This window comes from Pipistrellus kuhlii, unplaced genomic scaffold (genome assembly GCF_014108245.1).
Source record: "Pipistrellus kuhlii isolate mPipKuh1 unplaced genomic scaffold, mPipKuh1.p scaffold_m20_p_2, whole genome shotgun sequence".
NCBI lineage: Eukaryota > Metazoa > Chordata > Mammalia > Chiroptera > Vespertilionidae > Pipistrellus > Pipistrellus kuhlii.
The window spans coordinates 178717085-178743906 of NW_023425515.1; the positions used below are offsets into that span (position 1 = coordinate 178717085).

The 26822-nt window shown below is 48.0% G+C and overlaps 1 protein-coding gene across 3 annotated transcripts in view; it reads left to right on the plus strand.

Moving 5' to 3' along the window:
- The window catches only part of MECR (mitochondrial trans-2-enoyl-CoA reductase), a 29199-nt gene extending 8357 nt beyond the window's left edge, over positions 1–20842 (plus strand). The window contains exons 2-11 of one of the 3 annotated variants that reach the window (XM_036448020.1): positions 2344–2392; positions 5540–5637; positions 6128–6259; positions 12172–12315; positions 14494–14596; positions 15844–15946; positions 17050–17123; positions 18907–18967; positions 19081–19153; positions 20452–20842. In XM_036448020.1, coding sequence (XP_036303913.1) covers positions 5592–5637; positions 6128–6259; positions 12172–12315; positions 14494–14596; positions 15844–15946; positions 17050–17123; positions 18907–18967; positions 19081–19153; positions 20452–20657 — 942 coding nt within the window. In that variant the 5' untranslated portion in view covers positions 2344–2392; positions 5540–5591 and the 3' untranslated portion in view covers positions 20658–20842. The remainder of the gene's footprint in view (positions 1–2343; positions 2393–5539; positions 5638–6127; positions 6260–12171; positions 12316–14493; positions 14597–15843; positions 15947–17049; positions 17124–18906; positions 18968–19080; positions 19154–20451) is intronic. The other 2 variants (XM_036448018.2, XM_036448019.2) reach the window with 2 other exon arrangements.
- The last annotated feature ends 5980 nt before the right edge of the window (positions 20843–26822 follow it).

The following is a 26822-nucleotide window of genomic DNA, read 5'->3' on the forward strand; positions in this document are numbered from 1 at the left end:
CCTGTTTATCACTTCCTCCAAAGCCCCTCTGCTCACCTTTGTTTTCCTCCCCCAGGCGGTTAAACTCGGTCAGCTCTAGCACAAGCCTGCCCCTGAGGAAGCACTTCTCCCAGGTGTGAGCCCCTCCCTACACCATCAAGCTCCAGGCCAGATGTTACTTTTTCATATTTAAACCCCTTGGTACCATATCTGACACTTAGTAGGACTGTCAGTATACACTGAGTGGCCAGATTATTGTGATCTCTGAATGCAAGATCTGGCCACTCTGTGTGTGTGTGTGTGTGTGTGTGTGTGTGTGTGTGTGTGTGTATTAGAGGCCTGGTGCATGAATTTGTGCATGTATGGGGTCCAGCCAGCCTGGCCATGGGGAGGGGACATGGGCAGTTGGCCAGCCTGCCTGCTGGCCAAACTCCTAGTCAAGGGAACAATTTGCATATTAGCCTTTTATTATATAGGATATACACTGAGTGCCCAGATTGTTATGTGTTCAGAGATCATCATAATCTGGTCACTCAGTGTATATCTGTTGAATTAAATTTACTTGAGTTTTCAAAAAAATGTGTCTTCCTTTCAGTGATTCAGTGATTCTTTCCAGAGGTATAACTAATTGTTTCAGAGGCTTCCTTGGACTAATAGCAGTTGCCCTTTCTTCTGCATCTAGTGTATCAGGTACTCTAGCAAATGCTTTATGTACATTAACTCATTTAACCCTATGAGGGAGGTTCTACTGTTCTCCCCATTTCACAGACAGGTACTTTGAGGTTGAAAGAGCTGGTAACTGACCAAGGCAGGATTCCAACCTGGACTGCATATTTCGATCCAAATCCATGCTCTACCCTTTGTCTATGAACTGAGGTCTCCCTGTCTTCTCATCTTGACCCTGGTCAGCTAGGCTTTTAAGAAGTACAATTTTATTGCAGATGCAAGCTGAACTTTCCCGTGAGGAAAACAGTCGAGGGTTTTTGCTTAGACCGGACTCTCTTAAGGATCATCTCCATTGTTTATCTGCACCCATCCTTTAGGTGCGTTGTCATAAACAGCCCAAAACCAGGAAGAGAAATACAAGCCTCAATAGCTAAGTCCCTGTGGGTTTGAGTCTCTCCCCTGAATGACTGGCACTTCTATGCCACATTTTCTCTCTAGAAGAGAAACGTGGATCATTTCTTTAGGAAGCATTGAGCACTGTTTTGGCCGCAGTCACTGTGCTAAGACTGGAAGTTCATGGCCCTTCGTGAGATCACAATCTAATAGGGAGACAACACACATACACATTCTGACTGTAAAACTGGGTCAGTAAAAAGGGCACTGAACTGAGTCTGGAAGACCTGGATCCAATTCAGAGTTCATATCTGCAACTCCAAAATCCAAAAAGCTCTGAAAACTGACCCTTGTTTTGTTTTGTTTTAATTTGTTTTTGTTTTTCATAACTCCTTTGGAGGTAAAACCTGATCTCTCACATGAAGTTTTATATGGTCATTATTCATCCTCTTAGTGTGATGATTCATTCGTTTTGCTGGAAAACAGTGTATCTGATCATAGAATGCTGCCCCAGCCCCCACAGGGGGTATAGATAATATATGACTCGGAACCCTGAAGTACCTACGTCTCACCCCAAGAGTTTCGGAAAAGGAATGTGAACTTAATACCTTATGATCAATTGAAAAAAATCTGTGAAAAGACTTCATAAACTAAAAAGCCATGAATTCGGGTAAGATGGTCTCATGGTATGATCCCTGTGATTGGGAGCATGCGGGATAGAACACGTGATACTTTCCAGGGCCAAGAAGAGTGAAAAAAGATGTCTTAGGGGCAGTAAAATGTAAGTTGGGATTTAAAGGGCGAATGGAATTTTTCACTTCATAGAGAAGCTGTGGAAATGAAATTCTGGGCTGAGGCAAGAACATATAGAAAATGCAGAAAAAAAATATGTCCTTAAGTAGCTTGAGTGCATGGACTTTTCAGCTTACAGAGGAACGGATTGTCTGTGAAAATGCAAGAGAAGCAGTACTGATAACACAGAGGGGCCCTCGTCCCCAGTCCATGTGCTCTGGGCAGGGTTTTCCTTTGCAGTGCAGACTTAGACATACATTCACGGAGAAACACTGTGGTCTGACCAGCTGAGGCTGCTGACCTCTCCGCCTTCCCAGGTCAGTCCAGCAAGGATCAAGTCGGCACATCACTCCTGACTGGTATTCACCTGGCTGCCCTCTGCTTGGTCCGGGGAAGCCACTAACCATCTGGCTTCTGTAGCATCAGACTGCCAGGTTCACATCAGATCAGCCACTTACTACTACTGGTGGCCTTGAGCAAGTCATTTACCTCTTTTGTGCCTTTGTTCCTCAGGCATAAAATCAGAATAATAGTGGAAAGCACTTAGAAGAATGACTCACTGGTAAGCACTCAAACAGTAGTTATTATTGTTCTTACTGTTACAACGGTGCCCCTCCTCCAGCTGTATAAATATATGCATTCCTTAGTATTTACCTAAAAAGGAGGGGAAGTCCCTTTCTTAATTCTCTCTGCCCTGGTCATCAACTTCTTCCTAGTTAACCACTTCCTGTAGGGACTATTTGTTTTGGGGTGCGTTTTTTTTTTTTTTTTTTTTTTTTTTTTTTTTTTTTTTTTTATAGCTAGCTGTTTCTCAATCATAGTGAGGAATGGCCTCCCTTAATTTGGTTATAATCTGGCCCTAGTCGGTTTGGCTCAGTGGATAGAGCATCGACCTGCAGACCGAAGGATCCCAGGTTTGATCTGGTCAAGGGTATATACCTCGGTTTCAGGCTCCTCTCTGACCCAGGCCCTTGTCAGGACTCATGCAGGAGGCAACCAATTGATGTTTCTCTCACATCGATATTTCTGTCTTTCCCTCTCTATAAAAATTAATTTAAAAAAATATTCTCAGATGAGGATTAAAAGAAAAATTGGTCATAATCTGGTACAGGGATTTCCAGATTGGGATCCTTAGATCTCCAGGGGCCCTGTGGGCAGTCATGTGGATTCCCACACTAATTTCAGGATAGTGATACAGAGGAAGGTAAATAAGAGTGCCGGCTTTGAAGAGAAGCCTTGCTATGAACCAGTTATCTTACCCTGTGTCAATTCCATAATCTCTGGCAGCCTTCATTACTTGATAGAATAGAAATATATCTCTGGCTGAGTGGCTCAGTTGGTTGGGGCGTCTGGTACACCAAAAGGTTGCAGGTTTGATTCCTGGTCATGGCACATGCCTAGGTTGCAGGTTTAAACCCCAGTCAGGGTATGTTCAGGAGTGCTGGAAACCAGTTCCAGCATGTCATAATTGCAAGTTTCATCAAAAGGTTGATAGAACTTGGGGACTCAACAAGGACTGAGTCACATATGTTACAACTTGTTGGAATGGCTGAAGGCATTTCCCCAAACCTGAAAAGGATGCAGTAAATTGATTGTTTGCTGCCAGACAGCTCAGGGCATTTTAATTTACATGTTATTGCCTCCTATTGGCCAAACACCTGAATAGCCATAGGCTATTCCCAATTCTGACAATGGACTCTGTAGACAAACCCAACCCTTGAAGTATGTATCTCCACCTTGCCTTAGGACAGTTTATGTTAATAAAAAGCAAGGGGCCCTGAGACAAGGAGAACATAGTTTCTTTAGCTAGGCTCCTCTGACCCCCAAAGCCTTTCTAAATTCTCTTTCATTTCTGGACTCTTAAGTTACACACAGCCTTTCTTCAGATTGCCTAACCCTTCTTAATGCCAGAACAAGAACCCCACACAGGAGGCAACTGATATTTCTCTCTAACATTGATCTTTCTCTTTCCTTCTCTCTCTCTCTCTCTCTCTCTCTCTCTCTCTCTCTCTCTCTCTCTCTCTCCTTTTCTTTCTCTAAAATCAATAAAACATACCTCAGGTGAGGGTAAAAAAAGTATCTATATATAAAAAATGGAAATATTAATACTGTCCTCACAGGAGCATTACATCTTACATCAGATCGTGTATTTGACACCTTCAGCACAGGACATTGTGTAATAAATACCTGCCACCATTAATTTACTATTAGTATAAGACATTTCTTGAAAATCACACTTTACCCAGTGTGATTGGAGCCTCAGATATAATTAAAAGGTCAGATTTTACAAGAAGTAGATAGAGTCACATCCATTTAGTGTGGTGGCATTGTTGCCCAATGCTAAAGTCCCTGGTTGGCAGTTCTATGTGCTTTTAATAAGTAAAAATGAAGAGAAATATTGCTTAACAAGTACATTTGGGCAGAGAAAGCGTTGCAAACATGAAGTCTGAGATGGGGTGGGGAGGGGAGAAGGACAAGGAGTACGGTGGTAAAAGTCACAAGGACCCACCAGTTTAGTACACTGATCAGTGCTTTCTGTTTGTAAGGTCTCCTTTTTTAAAAAAAAGTAACACATGGACATTGTGGCCTGGCCTTCCTCGAAAGCCTGTTGGCATTTTACCCATGAACCAAAGTCCCAGGGTGTCTAGGGCCCACTGAGACCAAAGGGAGTTGTTATCACATAGAGTTCAAGTGGGAGGTGATATTGGAAGTGATGGAGTGCAAACCACCAGCACCTCCCCCCCTTTTACAAATGGAGACAAGAGGCCTCAAGCAGGAAAGAGACTTGCTGGGTGACAGCTGTGCATGGCAGGGCTTCACACGTAGGATGCTCAGCTCTGTTCAGCAGCCTTTCTGATAGGCCAGGATCCTCTTCCAGAAGAAGCACCACTCCAGATGGTGAGCCAGAGTCACCCAGGCAGTCCTTTCTGACCCACACAGGCCATCTCTCTACTTCCCCCACCCTCCCCTCTCCCCTGTGTGTTTCATGGGGGAAGAGAAAGTGGAGAACAAAGGACAAGCCCAGGGTGTCCCAGTTGTGCTGGTCCCTAAGAACTAGTCGAAGTGCCCTCATCTGGAGGTTCTAGTTCAGCGGGTCAGAGCTGGGCCTGAGAACCTGTATTACTAAGGACACCAGGTGATCAATAAGCAAGTTTGAGAGACAGAGATTTTTATTATTTTCTGTCCTAGAGTGGACAGTGGGATTGAAAGGTCACTAGGATTTCCCCCATGCAGTGCTGATAGACTTACCCTGCATCCTGTGCTAATTCCTTACAGCACCTTTCTCTTTTCTCACGGAACCGGAATTCCTGGGCACACAATGGCAGCTCAGAAAATGTTGCAGAATGACCTACTCTGGGGAGATGATTTGAGCAAAAGATGCCCCATCTAGCCCTGACCAGTTGCTCAGTGGTTCAAGCATCGGCCTATCCACCAAAGGGTCTTGGGTTCGATTCCTGGGCAAAGGCATGTAGGTACCTAGGTTGCAGGTTCCATCCCCGGCCCCAATCAGGTCGCATGCAAGAGGCAACCAATCGATGTTTCTCTCTCCCCGCCCTCCTCCTTCCCTTCCATACTGTCTGAAAATCAATGGGAAAAAAAATATCCTTGGGTGAGGATTTAATTAGTTAATTGATTAATTAAAAATTTTAAAAAATATGCCCGGTCTAGCCTGGGTGGCATTAACATCTCTCTCTGACTTTGTGCTTAGACTGAAGAACCTGGAGCTAGCTGCTGTGGGCGGATCAGACGTCCATGTGAAGATGCTGGCGGCCCCTATCAATCCATCTGACATTAATATGATCCAAGGTAACCTTGGTTTCTGTGGCTTCTGTTAATTGGCTTTTTCTTTTCTTTTGCTTTTGCTTTTGCGTAGCCACCACCTCATTTTCATTCCTCCTCAGGTGTGAGTGTGAAATTCCTGTGATTAGGAGCAGCTGTCCTCCAGATGTGCCATCTACAGACGGTGGAGCCCCCCCCCACCCACCCACCACCCCATCCCCGCCTCCCCTCTCTGGGTGTGAGGCTTTGCAAGCCTTAGGGAGATTGTAGGAGGCATAAAGCAACCACCATGACGAGCCTGTAAAATGCTGGGCTCATTGCACAATTATCTTATCCAGTCTCCCATCTAGTCAGTCTTCCCTGTAACCACAAAAACAAAGGAGCATTATCCCTTTACGGGTGTAGAAGCTAAGGCTCAGAGCTGGTCCAAGGCAGAACCCAGACTGGTCTCACTCCAAAGGCCATGATCCCACCGCCCGCACCTTGTTGGATGACCCTCTGTGGTCTTGTCCCTTAGGTAATTACGGCCTCCTTCCGCCGCTGCCTGCTGTCGGAGGGAACGAAGGTGTCGGACAGGTGGTGGCCGTGGGCAGCAACGTGACTGGGGTGAAGCCAGGAGACTGGGTGATTCCAGCAACTGCTGGTTTGGGTGAGTTTCCCCACGTATCAGCAGCCTTTCGTTCCAGATCTTATTTTGCCCACACTATAGAGATTTGCTCATCGGCTCTGCGTAACTAAGAGATGCAGGGCTTATTATTAAGTCCCTAACCCTACCCTCCCTCCAGAGGGGTGGGAGCTGAACAAAGAGAGCAGGAGGTGATGTACCTGCTCTCCCATCTCCCTGGGCCAGTGCTGATGGGAGCTGTGATTGTCTGAATCCCTACATCCTTAAATCCCTGCGGAAAGGTACAATGAGGAAGCAAGACAGCATCTGCCCTGCAGGAGGTTGAGGACTCATTGAAGAAATCTTCAAACCAATAAGCTCAGTAAAGGGAGTGCTCCAAGTTCCCAAGAAACAGAAGACACTGCTGGCTATGCTATGCTCCTGCGTGTGGGAGAGAAAGAAGTCGTGGGGAGGGACCAGGGCTTCCTGGAGGAGGAGCATTGGAACAGACCTTCGGTAGATTAATGCTGTTAGATGGACATGAGCCACAGTGGTTGCATGTGGAGGAAGCAAATCAGCAAAAGCACAAAGCTGAGTTTGGGAAATGGCGGGCAGTCCCGTGTGGCCTCAGCAGAGGATGTGCACCTGGGAGAGGGTAGCATAAGTGAGACAGAGGGTCACAAAGTAGTGGGGCCACATAAGGGAGGCCCTGAAAAAGCCACGTTGAGAGTTGGGGTCTTCTTTTACATATAGTAAGGAGTCATTGCCGAGCTATTCAACACTTGATGGTTTTTGAGGCACAAACAATAGACAAATGGACCCTGACCAGCCACGGGAGGGAAGCAGGACCGACATCATCCATCCAAGGGAACACATGAGGACCTGAAGCTTGAGAAGAAGCTCTGGCCCAAACTCAAACATCAAACTGAAGGAGAGCTCCCCAGGCTCTTGTCTCCTCTGGTAGGACTCTATGGGTATAACTTACAGAGAGTCAACCCACGCTTGCTGTACAGAAAAAAGTTAATCGGTGTGTGGAACTAGGGAGAACAAGAGATGGAAAGCGTCAGGCAGAGCTGGATCCCGGAACCCCAATGATATCAGAGCTCTGACTTCTTCTTGTTCTTCTTAGTTCTCAGGTGGGATCTCCCCACACAGTGATGTGGTAATAGCAGCAAATAGTTATTGACCACTCCCTTTCCACCAGGCACTTTACATATAGTAAGTCATCATTCCCCATTTTGCAGGGGAGACATTAGTAAATGTACAGAATGAAGCAACTTGCCCAGGGTCATCCAGCCGGTAAGTGGTGGGCCGAGACTCTAACCCACTCTGCCAGGTCCCTTGCATAGATGGCCTCCAGCTGCCGAGGTTTAGAGAACAAACAGAGAGCACGTCCTCCACAGTCCATTCAGCACAACCATATCCATCCCCCAGAAGGGCTCTCACCAGCTCTGCCTGCATCCCTGCCCATCCATGAACCCATCCCAAGGTCATGGGCTGGGCCACTCCGGTTGCTTAGTGGAGTCTCTTGCCCACCTCTGTGGTACAGAGGTTAGGAAGGAGTAGTTCTGGAAAGAAAAAGGTACCTGGCAGGGGAAAAAACCAAAAAAACAGTAACAGAAGTCTATTAAGAAGCTGTTTGCTTCCCTGATGTCAGGAAAGCTGCCAAGACTGCTGCACCCTCTTCGACAGCCCTGACAGTGAAAGCCTAGCAGTGTGAGCAAATTGAGGGCTGCGAGGATTCACCGGATATTGACTGGTGCCTTGGGCCAGCCCGCGTGCTGAGGGAAGGGCACACGTGGTGGGTCAGACAGTCTCTGCCTGCGAAGTGCTCGTGGCTGGGAACAGAAAAACAGCTCTAATACAATGCAGTGTGATAAGCGCCATAATCACGGGAGGACGCAAAGGCGGGAGTCCCCTGGGGCGAGCAGCTTTAGGGAAGGCTTCCCAGGGGAGTGCTGCTGGAACTGGGTCTGGAAGACTGAGCGGAAGTGCAGTCAGCGGGCCAGCGAGGAGGGGCGTCCCAGGAAGGGAGTACAGCACCTGCAAAGGTCTGCAAAACCACAGGGAGCTCAGTTTGGCTGGGTCTGGGGAGGGATGGTAGAGAAGCAAGATGAGGCTGCAGAGGTGGGCTGGAGCCCGGTGGTGGAGGGCTCACATCCACGGTCAGGAGGGGCCTGACGAAGAGTTAAAGGAGGACTGGTTTGATCAGATCTGTGCAGTGCAGAGAGTGATCAGGAAGGGCAGGGGCCCGGTGGAGGCAGGAAGCAGTAAGGAAGGGGCTGAACATTCAGGCTGCAGATGAGGAGTGTCTGCAAAGACAGTTCCACGGGACTGGAGAAGCGGTGGATTTGAGAGCTCGGTAATTATGTTTGGAGAGAAGAACAAAGGACATCTGCCAGGTGTGCGGGTAATTTCATGGGTGGTGGCGGTGGTAGCCAGAACAGGGCTTTCTCCCTGGGGAAAAGGCGTGTCTTTCAAACCAGGTGCCAGTCAGAGAGGATGAGTATTTTATAATTATCAGGACTATAATTAGCTCGTTTATTCAGTAAACATTTTATGAACATCTGTAGTGGGCTGGGCTCTAGCATACAGCAGTGAACAGACATGGTCTCTCTTCTAGTTGAGATTCAGTTTACTAAGAGTGGCAATCAGTAGGCAGATAAGTCCCCAGCGGGCTGAATCTTGGTCATCTTTTCATGGTATGGAGCTGCCTAGCTGTTGCTGTGGCCATGACCAGATTTTTCCCACATACAACCCAACTAGTCTCCAGGGAGACTGGGCCAGAGAATATGCGAACTGACTTTCTCACTGGAAAGACTGAAAACCCTGCCGAGGGAGCATGGGGCAGGAGAAGGAGCCCTGGCCTGGGAATCAGATGCAGGTGCTCCTTCCACCTGTCCTGTCTGATCTTAAGTCACAACTACTTTGAGCCTCAGTTTCCTCATCTCTAAAATGGAGCTAGTAGCCGTTGCCTTGCATATCTCAGCTAACTCTTACGCAGCTCAACTGAGGCAATACATGCAGTGACCTTTGCAAACATTCAATTTCTCTATGCATTAGATCAGGGATTGGCAACCTTTTCTTAAATGGCAAGTTAGTAAATATTTTAGGCTTTGCAACCATCTACCTCTACTCGTCTGTCATTCTAAGTGGCCATAAACAAGACAAAAGAAGTGTGTCTGGCTGTGTTCCAATAAAGCTTTATTTACAAAAACAGGCGGTGAGCCAATTTTGGCCCGTGGGCCATAGTTTGCCAACCTGCACTAGATGATGGAGATGGTTAAAGGTCCATTGCACATGTGTGAGGAATGGCTGTCCTCAGAGCAAGGGCATGGGACTTAGGAACCAAGGGATGTTACGCACCTTCTACATGCTAGGCACAGGGATAGTCTGTACAGATGCCATCACATTTCATCTTCACTCTACAATGTGAATGTAATTCTCTGCACTTCATAGCTCAGGAAAGGTGGAACTCAAAGCAAGTGAAATGAGAAATTTAAATCACACCACTAGTGGGTGGCAGAGCTGGGCTTTTAAGCAGGTCTCTCCAACTCCAAAGCCTAAGGATTTCACCTTTAAGACCCTGACAGCCCCATCCCAGGTCCTCTTGAGAAGACAATTGGGACAGCCAGGCCCCAGAGGCTGACTTCCCATTGTCGTACCATGAAGGAGAATTAGGAGATACCATGCACTAAATGTTTGGCACAGAGCACAGTAAGTGATGGCTATGAAGGGGGTGATGATGATGAAGAGGACAAAGAAAATTTTAAAACCAGGCTGTGTGAAGCCCAGAGAATGCCAAGGCACCTCCTGGATCCCAAGGGAACCATTCAGATTTTTAGTCTCTTATTTTCTCAACCACAGACCTACTCTGGGATTGACTCAGCCTTTAATAGTGTTGCTGCCTCCCATCCCCAATTCCTGTTTCCTAGAGCTCACGCTGTTTCTCCCCTCCTGCAGCACAGTTAGTAATCGCCTGGGCTGCCCCCTACTCCCCGTACCTGGGACATGTGGTACCAGGATACTGTTTGAATGTCAGCAACTGGATGAGCGCACTCAATCAAGAGCTTTGGAAATGTAGGCCAAGGGCCCTGAGACAGCGCAGCCATCAGACACCGAGCCAGCAGGCTCCCAGTGGTTTCCCGAGGTCACCTAGCGAGCACTCGGCAGAGCCAGGGCTTCCATCTGCATCTGTCTGACTCCAGGGCCTGTCCTCTTCACCTCCGCTGTCCATGGGGTCCGGCTGCATCCTGAGCTCCAGTCACCCTCACCCAGTGCCCGTTCAACCCCTGTTGACTGATCTTCCACAGATAATTCGAATCTATCTACTTCCCTCATCCTCATGGCCAAAGTCTTGGCCTAGGAATCATCATCTCACATCTCAACTCCTGCAAAAGCCTCCTGATTGGGCCTCCGCATTTCACTCTGTCCCTCGCCACCCCACTGTCTTTTCCTCACAGCAACACCATGACTTAAAGCATAAATTCAATGGCCTCAGGGTTCTCTCAAAGCTCTTTAGAAACTTCCCATTCACCAAAATGAAATCCGTTCTCCATGCCATGACCCTGAGAGCTGTGGTTTTCACACTGCAGGTTCACTCATTAGCCAAATCAATCGTGTCAGTGGCAAACAGAATTTTTTTTTTTTTTTTTACTAAAATCAAGTAGAATAGAATAAAGAATACGCCAGTAGAATAAATATTGTTCCATGAAAACATTTAGCTTCTGAGTTAGATATACACACACAGAAACGGATGATAGGTCGATAGATATTCGTATATGGATATGTACCAAGTTACAACATAACTCATGGTTCCTATGGGTCCAGATCATAAAATTCTAAAAAAACACTCCTTTACCCATGACACCTCAACCATTCTCAACCACTCTTCCCATCACTGTCCTCCAATTCCACTCTTTTACCTGCTCTGCCCCAAAGTCTGCATGGGCTTTCTCCTCTGCCTGGGATGTTGTTGAGTGGCTAACATCCCTGTCCTTTAGCCCTTAGCATGTCACTTCCTCAGAGAAGCTGTCCCTCCCTGGCTGCTCTCTGAAGCAATCTCACCGCTGTAACTGTCTCTATAATTTATAATTATTGCATTTTCTTGTTTGTTTCCCACTTGTTCTACTCCACTAGAAGGAAGGAGGCTCCTTGGTGAAGGAATGTGTCTGTTGTGCACGTGTCTGGCTCTAGCAGGTGTGGGGCAGGTATCTGTGGCTGGAAGGGGGCAAGTCACTCCCTCCATCCTCCCCCCTTCCCCACTGATGAGGAGGTTAAACTCGATTCTCTGAAGGGTCTTCTCAGTACTGACATTTTCCAGTTCTTTTGTCTGGAACTGAAATGTGGGCTGGGATTCTGATTAGTCATTTCTCTCCAGTGTACAGGATTTTTTCATTACCCTTAAAGCATTTTTGATTTGAGCAACAGCTCCCGGAGGAGGCCTGTCAGGCTCTTTTTGCCAGTGTCATTTATATATTAGAGTAACCGAAACTCAAGTGACTTAGGGATTTGCTCAAGCTCACAGACTAACAAAACCTGGTCCCAAATCTAGGCCTTTGACTTTTGACTTTCATGCTGTTTCCCATAATCCCATCCCAAGACAGGCCTGCGCTAGGTGAGAAGGAGAGAACCGAGGAGGAAAATGAGGGCTTCTTTTTCTCATCTTCCTGGTATTGATGATACTATCTTACCCTCAGAGTCCAGTAGTTTGAGATCCTTAGTCACCTGCTGGGTGACATTAGCTAAATCTAATGGTAACTACCATGGGAATAACAAAATCTACACCTTAATTATCCTGAGGATTCAGAGACATTCCAAAGGACTTAGAGATTTCCTTTGTCCGCTAAGCATTCTTTGAAGTCCGTTATCCTAGGTGCCCATTTACTGAGGAGGGCGGGCTGGGGTTGAGTGTGGAGAGGGATTCCTCACTGCCCTGAACTCATCTCTTGACTCAGGAACCTGGCGGACCGAGGCTGTGTTCAGCGAGGAAGCTCTGATCAGTGTTCCGAGTAACATCCCTCTTCAGAGTGCTGCCACCCTGGGTGTCAATCCCTGCACGGCCTACAGGATGCTGAAGGACTTTGAGCAGCTGCAGCCTGGTTAGAACCTGCAGGGGGGAGGGGCAGGCCAGGATCTCCAGACTGGGACCCCAATCCTGACCCGAAGGCCACGGGAACTTCCGGGAGAGGAAGAGGGGGCCCCTAACCTGGAGATGTGTTGCTGCTTTTGCTTAGAAAGATGTTAGCTTGGTTCCTAGAAAAGATTCTGAAACCTCATGAGGAATACATTCTGGAAAACCACTGAAGGATCACATTCCCAGAGCTTGGGATGGAATTCTGTCATTCAGCGAAAATGTATCGAGCTGTGCTAAGCTCTGGGGATACAAAGCCAGACAAGATAGACAGTCCCTGTGTTTTCAGTAAAATGCTGAAGTAGTAATTCCTCTCAGTGTTCCTATAGCACTTTCCAGTTCACATGAGTGCCTTTACAGGCGTTGCCACATTGAATGCCTCAAATCGTCAAAGCAGTGCAGGAAGGCTGGTACCATTGGTTAAAAGCTGACCTCTCAAATCACTAGGGTTTGTTTTTTTTTAATCTGTAAAACAGAGAATAGGAATTCTGAGGGTTAGCTGAAACATTGCAATGTGACACTTAGCACAGGGCGTATAGTGCAGTAACCACACTGCTTTTCTTTCTTCCTTCCTTTTCTTTTCTTTTTTTTTTTTTTTTAATATATCTTATTGATTTTTTACAGAGAGGAAGGGAGAGGGATAGAGTTAGAAACATCGAAGAGAGAGAAACATCAATCAGCAGCCTCCTGCACACCCCTACTGGGATGTACCCACAACCAAGATACATGCCCTGGACTGGAATCTAACCTGGGACCTTTCAGTCCGCAGGCTGACGCTCTATCTACTGAGCCAAACTGGTTTCGGCATCACACTGCTTTTCTTACCCTTTCTTTTATAAATGAAACTGGGGTCCAAAGAGGTAAATTATTTGTGTGAGATCATTTAGCAAGGAAGTGACAAAACTAGGTGCTTTATTTGGGGTCCCCTGGGAGCAGAGTCTGAGACAAGGACAGGGGCATGCAGTTCACTGAGGGGGTGGTTGCAGGAAGCGGGAGTGAGGGAGTGGAGAGCGAGTCAGGGAGGAAGCCAGTGAAAGCTGTTTGCTGCTGTGGGCGAAATGGGAGTCCTGCTGGGAGCCCTCTAACGACCCTCATAGAACCCATGTCAGAACTAACCTCAGCGACAGCAGGTTACCCACCAGCTCTCATGGCCCATTGCACACTATGCATACCCCTCCTCCCCCCATTGACTAGCTCCAAATTCAGGCCTGGGCTTCGGCTCCTGTTTCAGGGGCTGCTAGCTCCTCCAGTGTGGCTCTAATCCCATTTCAAGGCAATGCGCCTTGATTGAGCAGTACAGAGAGGGGAATATGGCATGGCCTTCCCCTCCAGCTCCAAGCTCTTGATACACTCAGACCCGTATACAGCCAAGCATGCGATGAGGCAGCCCATGTTGTTCATACAGATGCCTGCAGAGTGCTGCGGGAGCAGTGCGAAGAGTCTGGAAAGGCTTCGTGAAGGAAGCCACACTTAAGCTGCGCTTCAAAGGGTTTCAGTAGGATTTCACAACGAAGGGAGAAAGGAAGAGGCAATTGCCGAGACAGGTTTGGCTCAATGGCTAGAGCGTTGGCTTGGGGACTGAAGGGTCCCAGGTTCGATTCTGGTCAAGGGCATGTACCTTGGTTGCGGGCATATCCCCAGTAGGGGGTGTGCCAGAGGCAGCTGATCGGTGACTCTCTCTCATCGATGTTTCTAACTCTCTATCTCTCTCCCTTCCTCTCTGTACAAAATCAATAAAAATATATTTTTAAAAAAAAAGTAAAAAGAAAGAAAGGAAGAGGGAAGCATTGCACACCAAGGAAATAACCTAAGCAGAGACTTGAGGACATAAAAATTGGAGGATGAAGGACAGGAACTCATTTACATAGCAGGGTTTTTCTACTGTATATTATGTCTACTGTAGACACTGAGTGGCCAAGTCTTAGGAGGGAGTGTGGGTGTTGTGAAAGTTGGGGTGGGGGAGAAGGGGGTATTGGGAGAAGATTGAGCAACACTCCAAGGTCTGAGAAAGCCCAGCAGCCAAGCCCCAGGTCCTCTGGGAGCCTAAGCACGCCATCTCTTGCCTTATATAATAGGGTCTCAGGCTGGAAGCCTGACCTATTACAGGTCTCCAGGACTTGACTTGAGTCTCTTCCTGGCTCCACAGGAGACTCTGTCATCCAGAATGCATCCAACAGTGGCGTGGGGCAAGCAGTCATCCAGATCGCCGCAGCCCTGGGCCTGAGGACCATCAATGTGGTCCGAGACAGGTGCGTGGGGAGCCAGTATCCCAGATCCTGACTGCGTGTCGCATCCCTGCGTGTCCACCAGATGGCGCCCTTGCATAAGCGGGCCTTCTCTCTGGGCAGGACCCAGCTCGCTCACAGACAGGTGTCAGCCTTGAGAAATGAAGTCCAGGTGGCTTTTGACTACTGCAGTGTTTCCCAAACTTTTGACATATGTGTACCCCTTCTATAATTTTCGTACCCCTCGTACTCATGAGAACGTAGAATTAGGCGCAGCTAAGCACGGTGCATTGCATATCCCCACCAAACTCCGGTGCAACGCGTACCCCCACCAAACTCTTCCCGTACCCCTGGGGGTACGCGTACCACACTTTGGGAAACGCTGGATAGGATGAGTGAGTCTTTGAAATATAAAGGGAAAATGGAAGGAGGTGGAGACGGCAACTAGAAGTATTTGAAACTGGGCTTGTGATAACGTGTGGTTTTTTTTCAAAACCAGCGTTCATATTTGGGAATGTTTTAAGCTATGGTATTGTTTTTGTGAACCGCCTAACCCAGGGCCCTTTTCCCCCCTGTATTTGTGTGGTACTTGGAAGGAATTGAGCAGGTTTGCCCTCTCTGTTTCACAGATGAGGAAACTGAAGTTTCAGAGAGAGGAGGCAACTTGCTCAGGGAGTCACAGCAAGTCGGTAGCAGACTTCATGTCCCGACTTGTTCTCTTTCCCTCACAGCATCGTTTCCTCGAGCCTCACTGTCCACGAGCGTGGCCATGTCTGTCGGAAGTCCAGTCTTATTAGGATACTCGATTCTCCCTTCAGTTCTCTGTCCCCTCGGTTGTACTAACAAAAATCATTGTTTGCCTTGGCCAAGGAGTCCCGGAGCCACTCCTGGGCTGGCGTGTGTTTGCACAACTCTCTGAAGAGCCCCTTGAAAAGGCGGAGGGAGGGGGACGGGCAGAAAGGAAGTGGGGTTTGTCGTGTCAGTAGAAGAAATCAGGAAGTGAACTGCCTTTTCCCAAGGTACAGATGGTTCCCAGCATCCCTGAGCTGGCAGGAGCTGTACAAACCACCCAGCCCAGCTCTCTCATGCCAGGGAGGAAACTGAGGCCCAGATATGCTGGAGTATGATGAAACTGCATGGTCAGGCCCTGCTCGACCATGGATCCCAGCTTCCCACAAAGAAACACTTTGTCACAGCTGTGGCCGAGCAGTCCCAGGGCCTTTGGTGGAGAAAGTGAGCCGATGTGACCGAGGCTCGTGTTTGGTTTCCAGACCTGATCTCCAGAAGCTGACTGACAGACTGAAGAAGCTGGGGGCCGAGCAGGTGGTCACAGAAGAGGAGCTGAGGACGCACGAGATGAAAAACGTCTTTAAGGTACCTAGGATGAGGGGCGCTGCGCCCCCATTCCTGCTCACCCCCCTCAAGAAAGATGACTTGAACTAGAAAAGCTGGGGACTGGCTCCATTTCCCCTCTTCACATCTTCTCTTGTCTCTTTGTGGGGGATAAAGGCCACCCCTCAACCAGGGGCAGCGTGCAGTGAGCGCCCAGGAGCTGCGAGGGAGGCGGGAGGCCTGCGGCTTGCAGTTTTGAGTGTTTGTGATGGGCCACATCAGTCCACACAGCTGATGTGAATCTCAGCTCTGGGGGGGGGGGGGGGGGGGGGGGGGAGCTGAGGAAACTGAGGTACAGAGAGGAGAGAAAAAAGAAGCAACATTTCCTGGGTACCTACCTTCCATTTTATCAGAGAATCCCACAAAAGCTCTACAGAGTAGGTGCTATCTATTTTGTAGATGAAGAAACCCAGACTCAGGAAAGATAAAGAATTTGACCAAGACCACACAGTCTCCCCCCCTCCCCCATTTTTTTATTAAGGTATTCTATGTATGCATATCTTACCATTGCCCCCGCCCCCACTCCCGTACGTGCCCTCACCCTCCAGAGTTTTGCTTCCATTGGTTAGGCTTATACGCATGCATCCAAGTCCTTCGGTTGGTCTCTAAGACCACAAAGTCTTAAGTGGTGGAGTCAGGGCTGGCCCCAATCTCTCTGAACTCCTAGCCCCAGAACCTTCCAGAACCTCCACTCCCAGCACACCTAGTAAGTGACCGCACCACATCTCAGCCTCTTTTCACTGAACTCTGGGGCGTCCAAACACACACACTCCCTCAAGAACACATCCTCTTGAGAACATTTCGGAAGCAGTAGGTCTAATGTAAACTGAGCTCAAAGTCCCAGATGGGAAAGGAAGGCCTTGGAAAAGGGACCCTCAGTGCATTCTTCCCCAGAGGTGAGTTCTGAATGAAATCCTCCAACAGAGACCAGGACGAGGCTGGTAAAGGCCATTCCAGGCAGGGAAGAACATCCCATCTTCTTCACCCCCTCCTTCTGACACGTGGGCCTGGGAGATGCTGGCCGTAGCAGCTTCAAACCCCTCCTTAGAGTGGGAGCCCCCTCACTGCAGCTCTTTGTCTTCCAGGACATGCCTCAGCCACGACTCGCTCTCAACGGTGTCGGCGGGAAAAGCTCCACGGAGCTGCTGCGGCACTTAGCGTAAGTCCCTCTCCGGGCCCTGAGCTGGGAGGACCCTCAGGTGAACAGTCCCAGAGGCCAGTGCAAGCCGAGCTGAGGCAGGTCAGCAGGAGCCTGCGTGCGAAACTGGGGCCAAAGTCAAGTCCTGCCTAGCTCTCTGGGCACTTCCTTTCCCAGCCACCTTCACCACAGGAGAGCTCATCCAGCTGTGTTTTCCCAAGGGACCAGCTCTGTTTGTCTCTGTGATGGGGGATGGGTAAGGATTCACAACCTACGGGCATCTTAAAAAGTCACTTAGTCCTAGCTTATTTGCTATTACATTTTTTATTAGCTTTGAAAAATAGATTCTAATTTTAGAGGTAGCATGATGTATGTTATAAAACATTTGAAAGCCTATAAAAGTACAAGGGAAGCCGAGACCAGTTTAGCTCAGTGGATAGAGCATCAGCCTGCGGACTGAAAGGTCCCTGGTTCGATTCCGGTCAAGGGCATGTACCTTGGTTGCGCGCACATCCCCAGTGGGTTTCTAACTCTCTATCCTTCTCTCTTCCTCTCTGTAAAAAATCAATAAAATATATATATATATTATTGATTTTATTGAATATATATATATTTTTGAATTTTTGAAATTTTATTGAAATTTCAATATATATATATATTTGAATTTTTGAAATTTCAATAAAATTTTTGATTTTATTGAATATATATATATATATATATATATATATATATATATTTTTTTTTTTTTTTTTTTTTTTTTTTTTTTTTAAAGTACAAGGGAAAACTGAAAGAACATAGGTTGCTTATCATCCCACTGCTGAGGGGGATACGCACCGAGGACAGTTAACAGTGCGTGTCCTCCCATTCTTTTCCCCTTTCACAGGAACTCCTCTGAATCCCCTAAGCCACATGTGTCAAACACAAGGCCCGCAGGCCAAATCCGTCCCGCCAGGCCTTGCAATGTGGCCCGCACCGCGCTGTCATCACTGCACTCCACTGCGTTTCCATCACAATGACAGTTTATGACTGTTCAGTAAACCATTCGGCCCGCGATTTAGGCTGGATTTTAGATTTTGGCCCCTTCTCTGATTGAGTTCGACACCCCTACCCTAAGCTATTAGTTAACACGTATTTGCTAGCCCTCACTAGCGCGGGGATATAGAGATGGCTAGAACGCACGAGCTAGATGGGAAGGTGGGTCATGTGATCAAAGAGCTGTGAAAACAATGGGAGTTCACCATGCACTGAACTCTGTGCAGAGAGCTTGAGGGACCCCTCCCACAGCCTCCTAGGCCAGGGGTACTAATCCATCCCCATTTGTACAAGGCTCAGAAGGGGTACCCTCCCACCTACCCAAGGTCTAGGAAGGAGGAAAGCTGGGCTCAGCCCTACTCTGAGCACCCTCCAAGGCAAACTGCAATCCCATGCCACTCATTGTCGGAGGAAGTTGGCGATCTGGACCAATGTCAATGCCGTGCCCACAGTCGCATACCTGTAAGTGGAGTGGAGCCAGACTGAACTCAGGCCTTGAGCTCTTCTCAGGAGAGCACACTTCTTTGCAGCAGCTCATCAGACCCTGCCTGGGTGGCTGTATCAGCGGGTTCCCATCTCTGCCTAAACATCCAGGTCATCTGGAGGGGGATAGGTCATTGGTTCTGGGGTTGGGCCTAGGAACCTGTATTTTGGACCTTCCCAGGGATTCTGAAAGCAAGGTTTAGGCCTTAGGGTTGCAATAGAATCACTGTGGCAGGTTCCGGAAGGACTCCGGATCTGCCTGCACCCATTCCGTTCTCTGACTTTGCAGACCTGGAGGAACCATGGTGACCTATGGAGGGATGGCCAAGCAGCCTGTCATCGCGTCTGTGGTAAGCTGGTGGTGGGAGAGGGGGCGGCCTGGAGATGGCCCAGACCCCACAGTTGTGTAAACTCGGGCAGTTCCCCTGCCCTCAGAGCCCCAACATGCCCTCTGTGTCCACAGAGCCAGCTCATTTTTAAGGATCTCAAACTTCGGGGCTTTTGGTTGTCCCAGTGGAAGAAAGACCATAGTCCAGGTGAGTGCATGATGACCCTTTGCCAGGAGTCACACAAGAGGGCAGTGCCTCTGCAGAAGTGACCAGCCTCTCTGAGCCCTGATGGGTGATTAGACCCCAACAGGACAAAGGAGAACAGCCTCTAAGCTACAGTGAGCAAAGTTATTGGACCGAAGTGGGCTAGTTCTTGGAGCATAACATTGAGCAAGGCACACACACCGCCCTCTCCCTTGAAGAGCTGGCCGTGGGGAAGACCACCACGGGAGACGACCAAGTGAAGGAAACCAGAGCCGCAGCCAGCCTGGCTGGTCCTGCCATTGCTGCCTGTAGGCTGTGCCTCGCCTCGCTGTGGGACCTGCACACGCTACTTAGCCTCTGCCTCAGTTTAAATGTCACAATAGTTTCATTTGGCAAAAGAGGAAACTGAGGTTCAGAGTGGTTAAGTCGCTTTCCCAAAGTTACCCCAGCTAGGGAGTGTGCAGCCAGGATGTGATCAGCTCGTCTCTCTGACTCCAGAACCCGACTCTTCCTCTCCTGGAGGCCTGGTCCCCAGACAGGACCTCCAGCTGAGACTGAAGAATGCGGGGTTACCCACGTGAAGGAGAGGAAAGTGGTGGCGTGAATGGGGCGTTCCAGGTAGAGAAGCCAGCATGTGCAAAGCCCATGAGAAAGAGTGGGGAGGCAGACAGATTGGTTGTAACCACGTTATAAAAGGCCGTATGTCTTTTTAAGGAATTCAGACTCTATCATAAGGCAATTATGGAGCCGTTGAAGTGTTCTAAGCAGGGTAGATATGATGGGATGTGAATGTTGAGTGAATTGACATGTTGAGAGAAGAAAAAACACTTCTCAGACAAGGCCTTCATTTCTTATCTTCCTATACCGTAGTGGGCCCTTGGTTGGGGGTGGGGGGAAGAAATAGAGGATGTTGGTAGCCTCAGCTCAAAGGGTTCTAAGGGAGTCCTGGGCTCCTTTTCCTGAGCAAAGCTCATCTACTCCACATCAGTTGTGCCAGGCACACCCAGCTCCCTCCCTGCACCCCTTCTGGCTTCCCTGCCTGGAGCAATCCTGCCCCTCCCACCATTCAGACTCCAGGTTACACCGAGTCAGGTTCTGTGGGTCTGAGCCACCACGCTGCCTGCCCATCAGTTCCTGGGGCCACTCCCCATGTCCCTCTGTCCCCACCCGGGCTCTCCCTGACATGAAAATAGGTGGGGACCAAGCAGCCTCCACAGCCGGCCTCTCTGTGGCCAATCCCTGGGCTCTCAAAGACTTCCCTGGGGCTCAGCACCAGCGGAGGTGACGTGCCATCTCACCAGGCCCTGCTGCTGCTGCACCCCTGTCTGACTTCCTCCACCCTCCCACAGACCAGTTCAAGGAGCTGATCCTCACTCTGTGCGACCTCATCCACCGAGGCCAGCTCACGGCTCCCGCCTGCTCCGAGGTCCCCCTGCAGGACTACCAGTGTGCCTTGGAGGCCTCCATGCAGCCCTTCCTGTCTGCAAAACAGATTCTCAACATGTGATAATCCCCGAGGAGCCAGGGCGGAGTGGGAAGGGATGTCCATCCACAGGTCTGGTTTGGGCCCCTTAGTCTGGGCCCTCAACCTTCCCAGGCTGCTCCTCTCCTCGCTGTCACTTCCCACTAGGCTTTCCACAGGGCTGGCCTCTGGGTATCTAATAAAGTCTGAACTTCCTGAAAACTAACAAACAAAACCCATAGAGGTCATCCCTGTTGAGAAGGACCATCCTGCGCCTGCCACTTCCCAGGACTTAGCAGCTCCTGCTGCCTCGCCTCCATTTGTGCCCCAGCGGTCATTTCCTGACGTCCTGAAAGCAATGCCAGGGTGGGCCTGGCAGATACAAAAGCCAGTGAAATGCAATCTCTGCCCTCAAACTGTCTAAGCCCACAGAGGAGAATCTTCTAAAAGGGAAGGTCAGCCGGGACCGGTTTGGCTCAGTGGATAGAGCGTCGGCCTGCGGACTGAGAAGTCCCGGGTTCGATTCCAGGCAAGGGCATGTACCTTGGTTGCGGGCACATTCCCAGTAGAGGGTGTGCAAGAGGCAGCTGATCAATGATTCTCTCTCATCGATGTTTCTAACTCTCTATCTCTCTCTTCCTCTCTGTGAAAAATCAATAAAATATATTTTTTAAAAAATAAAGGGAAGGCCACCTCATCCTCAGTGGTGCCCGCTCAGTCTGGGCAGGGGGAGTGAATGCCAGCCTGAGGAACTGAGGAGATGTGGGCTTAAGTAGCTGGCCCACCCCCACGGAATGTCCATTCTAACTGGGGAACTAGGAACTAGCCTCCAGGGGACATTTGATAATTATCTGGAGGCATTGTCATAATTGAGAGGGCGCTGCCTGCATCTAGTGAGGAGTCAGTGATGCTGCAGTGCACAGAGCGGCCTCCCTCAACAAAAATTATCCAGTCCAGTCCTAGCCGGTTTGGCTCAGTAGATAGAGCTTCGGCCTGTGGACTGAAAGGTCGCAGATTCGATTCCCTTACAGGCTCCGCCCTGGCCCAGGCCCTGGACGGGGCTCGTGCGGGAGGCAACCAATCAATGTGTTCGATGTTTCTCACATTGATGTTTCTTGCTATCTTTCTCTCTCCCACTCTCTCTAAAATGCAATGGGAAAATATCCTCAGTGGTTGAGCACTGACCTATGAACCAGGAGGTCGCGGGCCTGGTCAGGGCCTATGCTCAGATTGCAGGCTGAATGCCCGATCGTGCAGGAGGCAGCCAATCAGTGATTCTCTCTCATCACTGATGTTTCTATCTCCCTCTCCCTTCCTTTCTGAAATATATATATAAAGAATGGAACAGCAGTGAAATCATCAGAGCCTGGCTCCATAACACCCAGCAGCCCTGACTGCCCACTCAGAACTTGAGAAATAAGTTTTACTTAAGAAATAAGCTTCTAGGCCTTGGGTAGGTAGCTCAGTTAGATAGAATATCGTCCTGACACCAAGGTTGTGGGTTTGCTTTCTTGTCAGGGCACATACAAGAATCAACCAATGAATGCCTAACCAGTTGTGGAACAACAAATTGATGTTCCTCTCTCTCCCCCGCTCCCCTTCCTCTCTAAAAACCAATTTTTTAAAAAAGAAAGAAGCACTAAACTTCTATGTTATTTAATCCCTTACTGTTTGGGCTTTCTCTGAACCTAATCATAACTGCTACATATTCTATGATTCAACTTATATTGGAATGAAGTCAATCAATCTGAAGCTGAAAATGAGACTTGTGGCAGCTTGTAATTCCCAACTAAGGAAGGTGGACTTTATCCCATTGGCAGGAAAAAAAAAAAAAAAAAAAGATTTCTGAGCCAGAAGGTCAAACTGTACTTCAAAAAATTCCCTCTGGCAGCAGGTTGGGGGAGAATTTGGGGACAGGAGACACTAAAGAAAAAATCAGAAATTCCCATGCTTCTGAATTTTAGATAAGTAAAATCTTCCTAAATTTTTGAAGACCAGCATAGAGATTACCATCAGACCAGCAGAGGGAAGGAGGCTAAGACAAAACAATGTCAAAAGAGAATCTGAGTTTATTTTTTTTATTTCTTTATTGATTAAGGTATCACATATTTGTCCTCAACCCCCCATTCCAATCCCCCCCACACTCATGCCCCCACCCCCCTATTGTCCTTGACCACTGGTTAGGTTCATGTGTGTGCACATAAGTCCTTTGGTTGATCTCTCCCTTTTATCCCCACCCTCCCTTTGAGGTCCAACAATCTGACCCATGGTTCCTTATCTCTGGGTCTGTTCTTGTTCATCAGTCTGTGTTGTTCACCATTTCCCCTAGATGAATGAGATCATGTCCTACTGGAAAAAAATCTGACTTTAAATGGGTCATTTCTCCCATACTTTGCAAGAGCAGGAAGTCATTATTAATTTTCGGGCTGAATAATCTCTGTGGGGTGGGACAGCTCTTCTGGCTCACCACGTCAACAATACCATTTTTAATCTGAAGGAGGAACTTTGGCTCCAGGAGACAAAGAAGACAGACCGGCCCTAGCTCCTAAAGCAGAGCGTGGGCACACCTGAAGCCCCGAGGCTCGGTGACTCCGCTCTCTGTGGTGGTTTCCGGGAGCATCGACCCCGTGACCATCGATAGCCGCTGCTGTAAAGTTGATGACAGCCTTGTGTCTTGGGAGATGAGATAATTAAGCCTGCTTTCCTCAGGGAAAGACTGAGGCCCAGAAGAAAAAGGTTTTTGCATCCACCTGTGTATTCCACGTGTCCCTATCCCTGTGCCTGGAAGGTGTCAGCAGTACCCACCAGCCACACGCTCATTGGCAAGTGCCACGTCCTGGGTAGGACACTGGGCCCAGCCAGAGCAGCTGGAGATGGTAGAAAAGAGAGACTCGATCCTGGCCAAGTATCTGCCTTCATCCGATGGCAGGAAACTGCTGGGAAGGTAAGTGGGGAGGAGACACTGCCACCCCCGAAAGGGAAGAAAGTTTCCCCTATGTCCCTGGCCCTCTGCAGTGTACAAGCAAGTTGAAGTGCTTCATTTGATTTTTACACTCCCCTCTATCATGGAGATGTTAATGTCACCACTTTACAGAGAGGAGGATGCTGAGAGAGGTGAGGTGAGTTGCTCAAGGTCACAGCAGACACCAGGTCCTCTGGCCCTGTCTGGTCACCATATCAGTCAGTACTGATAGGAGGGCCTTGAGCTCCCTCTTTTCTCAGAATTCCTTGATTTTGTTCAATGATAATATTTTGATCAGAAGAATTCAAATTTCTCTGAGTCTATGTCTCATGGGGAGGTATGGGGGGAGGAAAGGGAGCAGGAGGAGAATCAGGCGGTCAATGAAGTAGTCAAGAATCTGCCCACTGGTGGTCCATGAGGTCCGAAAGGTTGGCGACCACTGGTTTAAGGAAACCTTTGGAGCAGCGGTCGCCAACCGGTGGTCCACAGACCACTGTGGTCCAGAAGGTTGGTGACCACTGGTTCAGATCATTCATGAATCTATTCAGGTCTCTCCACTCCCACTTATTAAGGTGGTTCACACACCAATAATGGCCTGGCTCTTTATTCAGGCTTCCGACTTTCCTTGCCCACCTTATCCCAAGTACAGGCGCCCCTCCCTCCACGCATGTGCAAACACACACACACACACACACACACACACACACACACACGGATAACCATTCAGTAAATATTCATTCTGAACACCCATTATGTGGGGGGGGGGGAAACAAAACCTGTTATAGGTGCTAGAGATAAAGCAGGAGATACAAAAACATAGCTCCTGATACCAGGGAACTTACAATCATATATATATCTGTGAGAGAGAGAGATAGAAACAACAACGAGAGAGAGAGTAATTAACCGACTGCCTCCTACTTGCCCATTCTGAGGATTGAGCCTGCAACCAGGCATGAGCCCTGATCAAGAATCAAACTCTGGCACTCAACCAGTAAGCCATACCAGCCTGACAGAGCTTACATCCTAGTGGAGGAGAAAGTGAACAAGCGAATAAAAGTAATTAGAGTATGATAAATGCTGTGGAGAAAAAAAGTGATATCTTATTGTTGGGGGGGGGGGGGTGTCTGGGGAGGAGGGCTGTTCTTGGGATAAGGTGGGCAGGGAAAGCCTGAGGCCTGAATAAGCCAGGCCATATTCCAGACAGAGGGCGCAGCATTTCAGAACTTATTGAAAAGCCTTGGTGTGTGAACTAGCTTACTGAATGGAAGTGGAGACACATGAATAGATTCGTGAATATGTAGAAGAAAAAATCGAAAGGACAAACAGAAGGTACTGTTTGAAGGTTGAATTCTGGCACTTTGCTGGTTACAGGAGCCTCTCCTGGAGTTGGGGAACTCAAGAGGAGAACAGATTTTGAAGACAGGCCTTTCCCCTGCGGGGCTGTTTCCCAGTGTACAATAGGCTGAGCAGATTACATGGCAACCAAGGTTAGTTCTTTTTATTATTGATTTTTTTACAGAAAGGAAGGGAGAGGGATAGAGTTAGAAACATGAGAGAAACATTGATCAGCTGCCTCCTGCACATCCCCTATGGGGGATGTGCCTGCAACCAAGGTACTTGCCCTTCACCGGAATCGAACCTGGAACCTTTCAGTCCGCAGGCTGACGCTCTATCCACTGAGCCAAACTGGTTTCGGCTCAAGATTAATTCTTAATATGATCCTCACACTTTATTAAACTCCAAATGGATAAAAGATTGCAATACAAAAATAAGCCCTCAAAGTAACAGAATAAGCCAAAACCAGTTTGGCTCAGTAGATAGAGAGTCAGCCTGCAGACTGAAAGGTCCTAGGTTCGATTCCGGTCAAGGGCATGTACCTTGGTTGTGGGCACATCCCCAGTAGGGGGTGTACAAGAGGCAGCTGATTGATGTTTCTCATCAATGTTATATTTTTTTTTAATTGATTTTTTACAAAGAGGAAGGGAGAGAGATATAAACATCAATGAGAGAGTCATCAGTCAGCTGCCTTTTGCACACCCCCTACTGGGGACGTGCCCGCAACCAAGGTACATGCCCTTGCCTGGAATCGAACCTGGCACCCTTCAGTCCATAGGCCGACGCTCTATCCACTGAGCCAAACCGGTTTCAGCTCTCATCGATGTTTCTAACTCTCTATCCCTCTCTCTTCCTCTCTATAAAAAATCACTAAAATACATAGATATATATTAAAAAGTAACAGAATAAACCATGGAGGGCGGTTAAAAAATTAAAAATGTAAGACTCAGAGTGAGGAAGGCCTTTCAAACTACAGCACAAAATTCAGAATCAAAGGAAAATAAATGGATAAGTTTGAACCCATGTTTTTGCATGACAAAATAACACTAGGCAAAAAAAAGTCAACAAGCTAGGGAAAAAATATTTGCAACTCATTTGACAAAGACCTGATTTCCCTATTATATTGTGAGCTCCTATGAAAAAAATAAGAAAAATGGTCAAAAGATAAATATGTTTCTCTAAAACATGAAATAAGGCTTACTCCACTCAAAATAAGATTTCAATTTACACTACCCAAGCTACCATTTTTCAGTCATCAGGTTGACAAAGATCATAAAGTTTGATAACTGTTGATAAGGAGATGAAGAATTGAGCAATAGCTATCAAAACTACATTTCCTCACACCCTTTGAATACTTCTAGGAATAGATTCTACATATATGTATATACCAAGTTATACTGCAACCGTCATAACAAAATGTTATCTCAATGCCCTTCACTCGGGCACTGATTAATAAGTTACTGTGTACAAATACCATGAACCATAAAAATAGTCCTGGAGAAGCTCCTTTTGTTCTCTGACAGCGTGATTTTAAAGACATATTAAGCGCAGAACTATCTGTACAACACCATTTGGTTTATGTGTGTAAAATGCCCCAACGCACATTTAAGAAACTGACCATCTGGATTATCTCTGGAGAGGGAAACTAGGCAACCAGAGGAGAGATGGGAAGACTTTTCATTGTATATCGCTTGAATCAGTTCATGAATTACAGTTGCAAAATATTTTTAAAAAAATAAATACAAACAGGAGGAAAAAACGGGGTTCTAGGTAAACTGGGTTAGTGAGAAGGGGACCAATGTTTACTGAGCTACCAGTTCCAGATTCTGTTCCAAGCTCTTCCGCATACACCACCCCATTTAGTTATGCTGGTATTCCACTGAGGTGGGATAATTATCCTAATTTTACAAGTT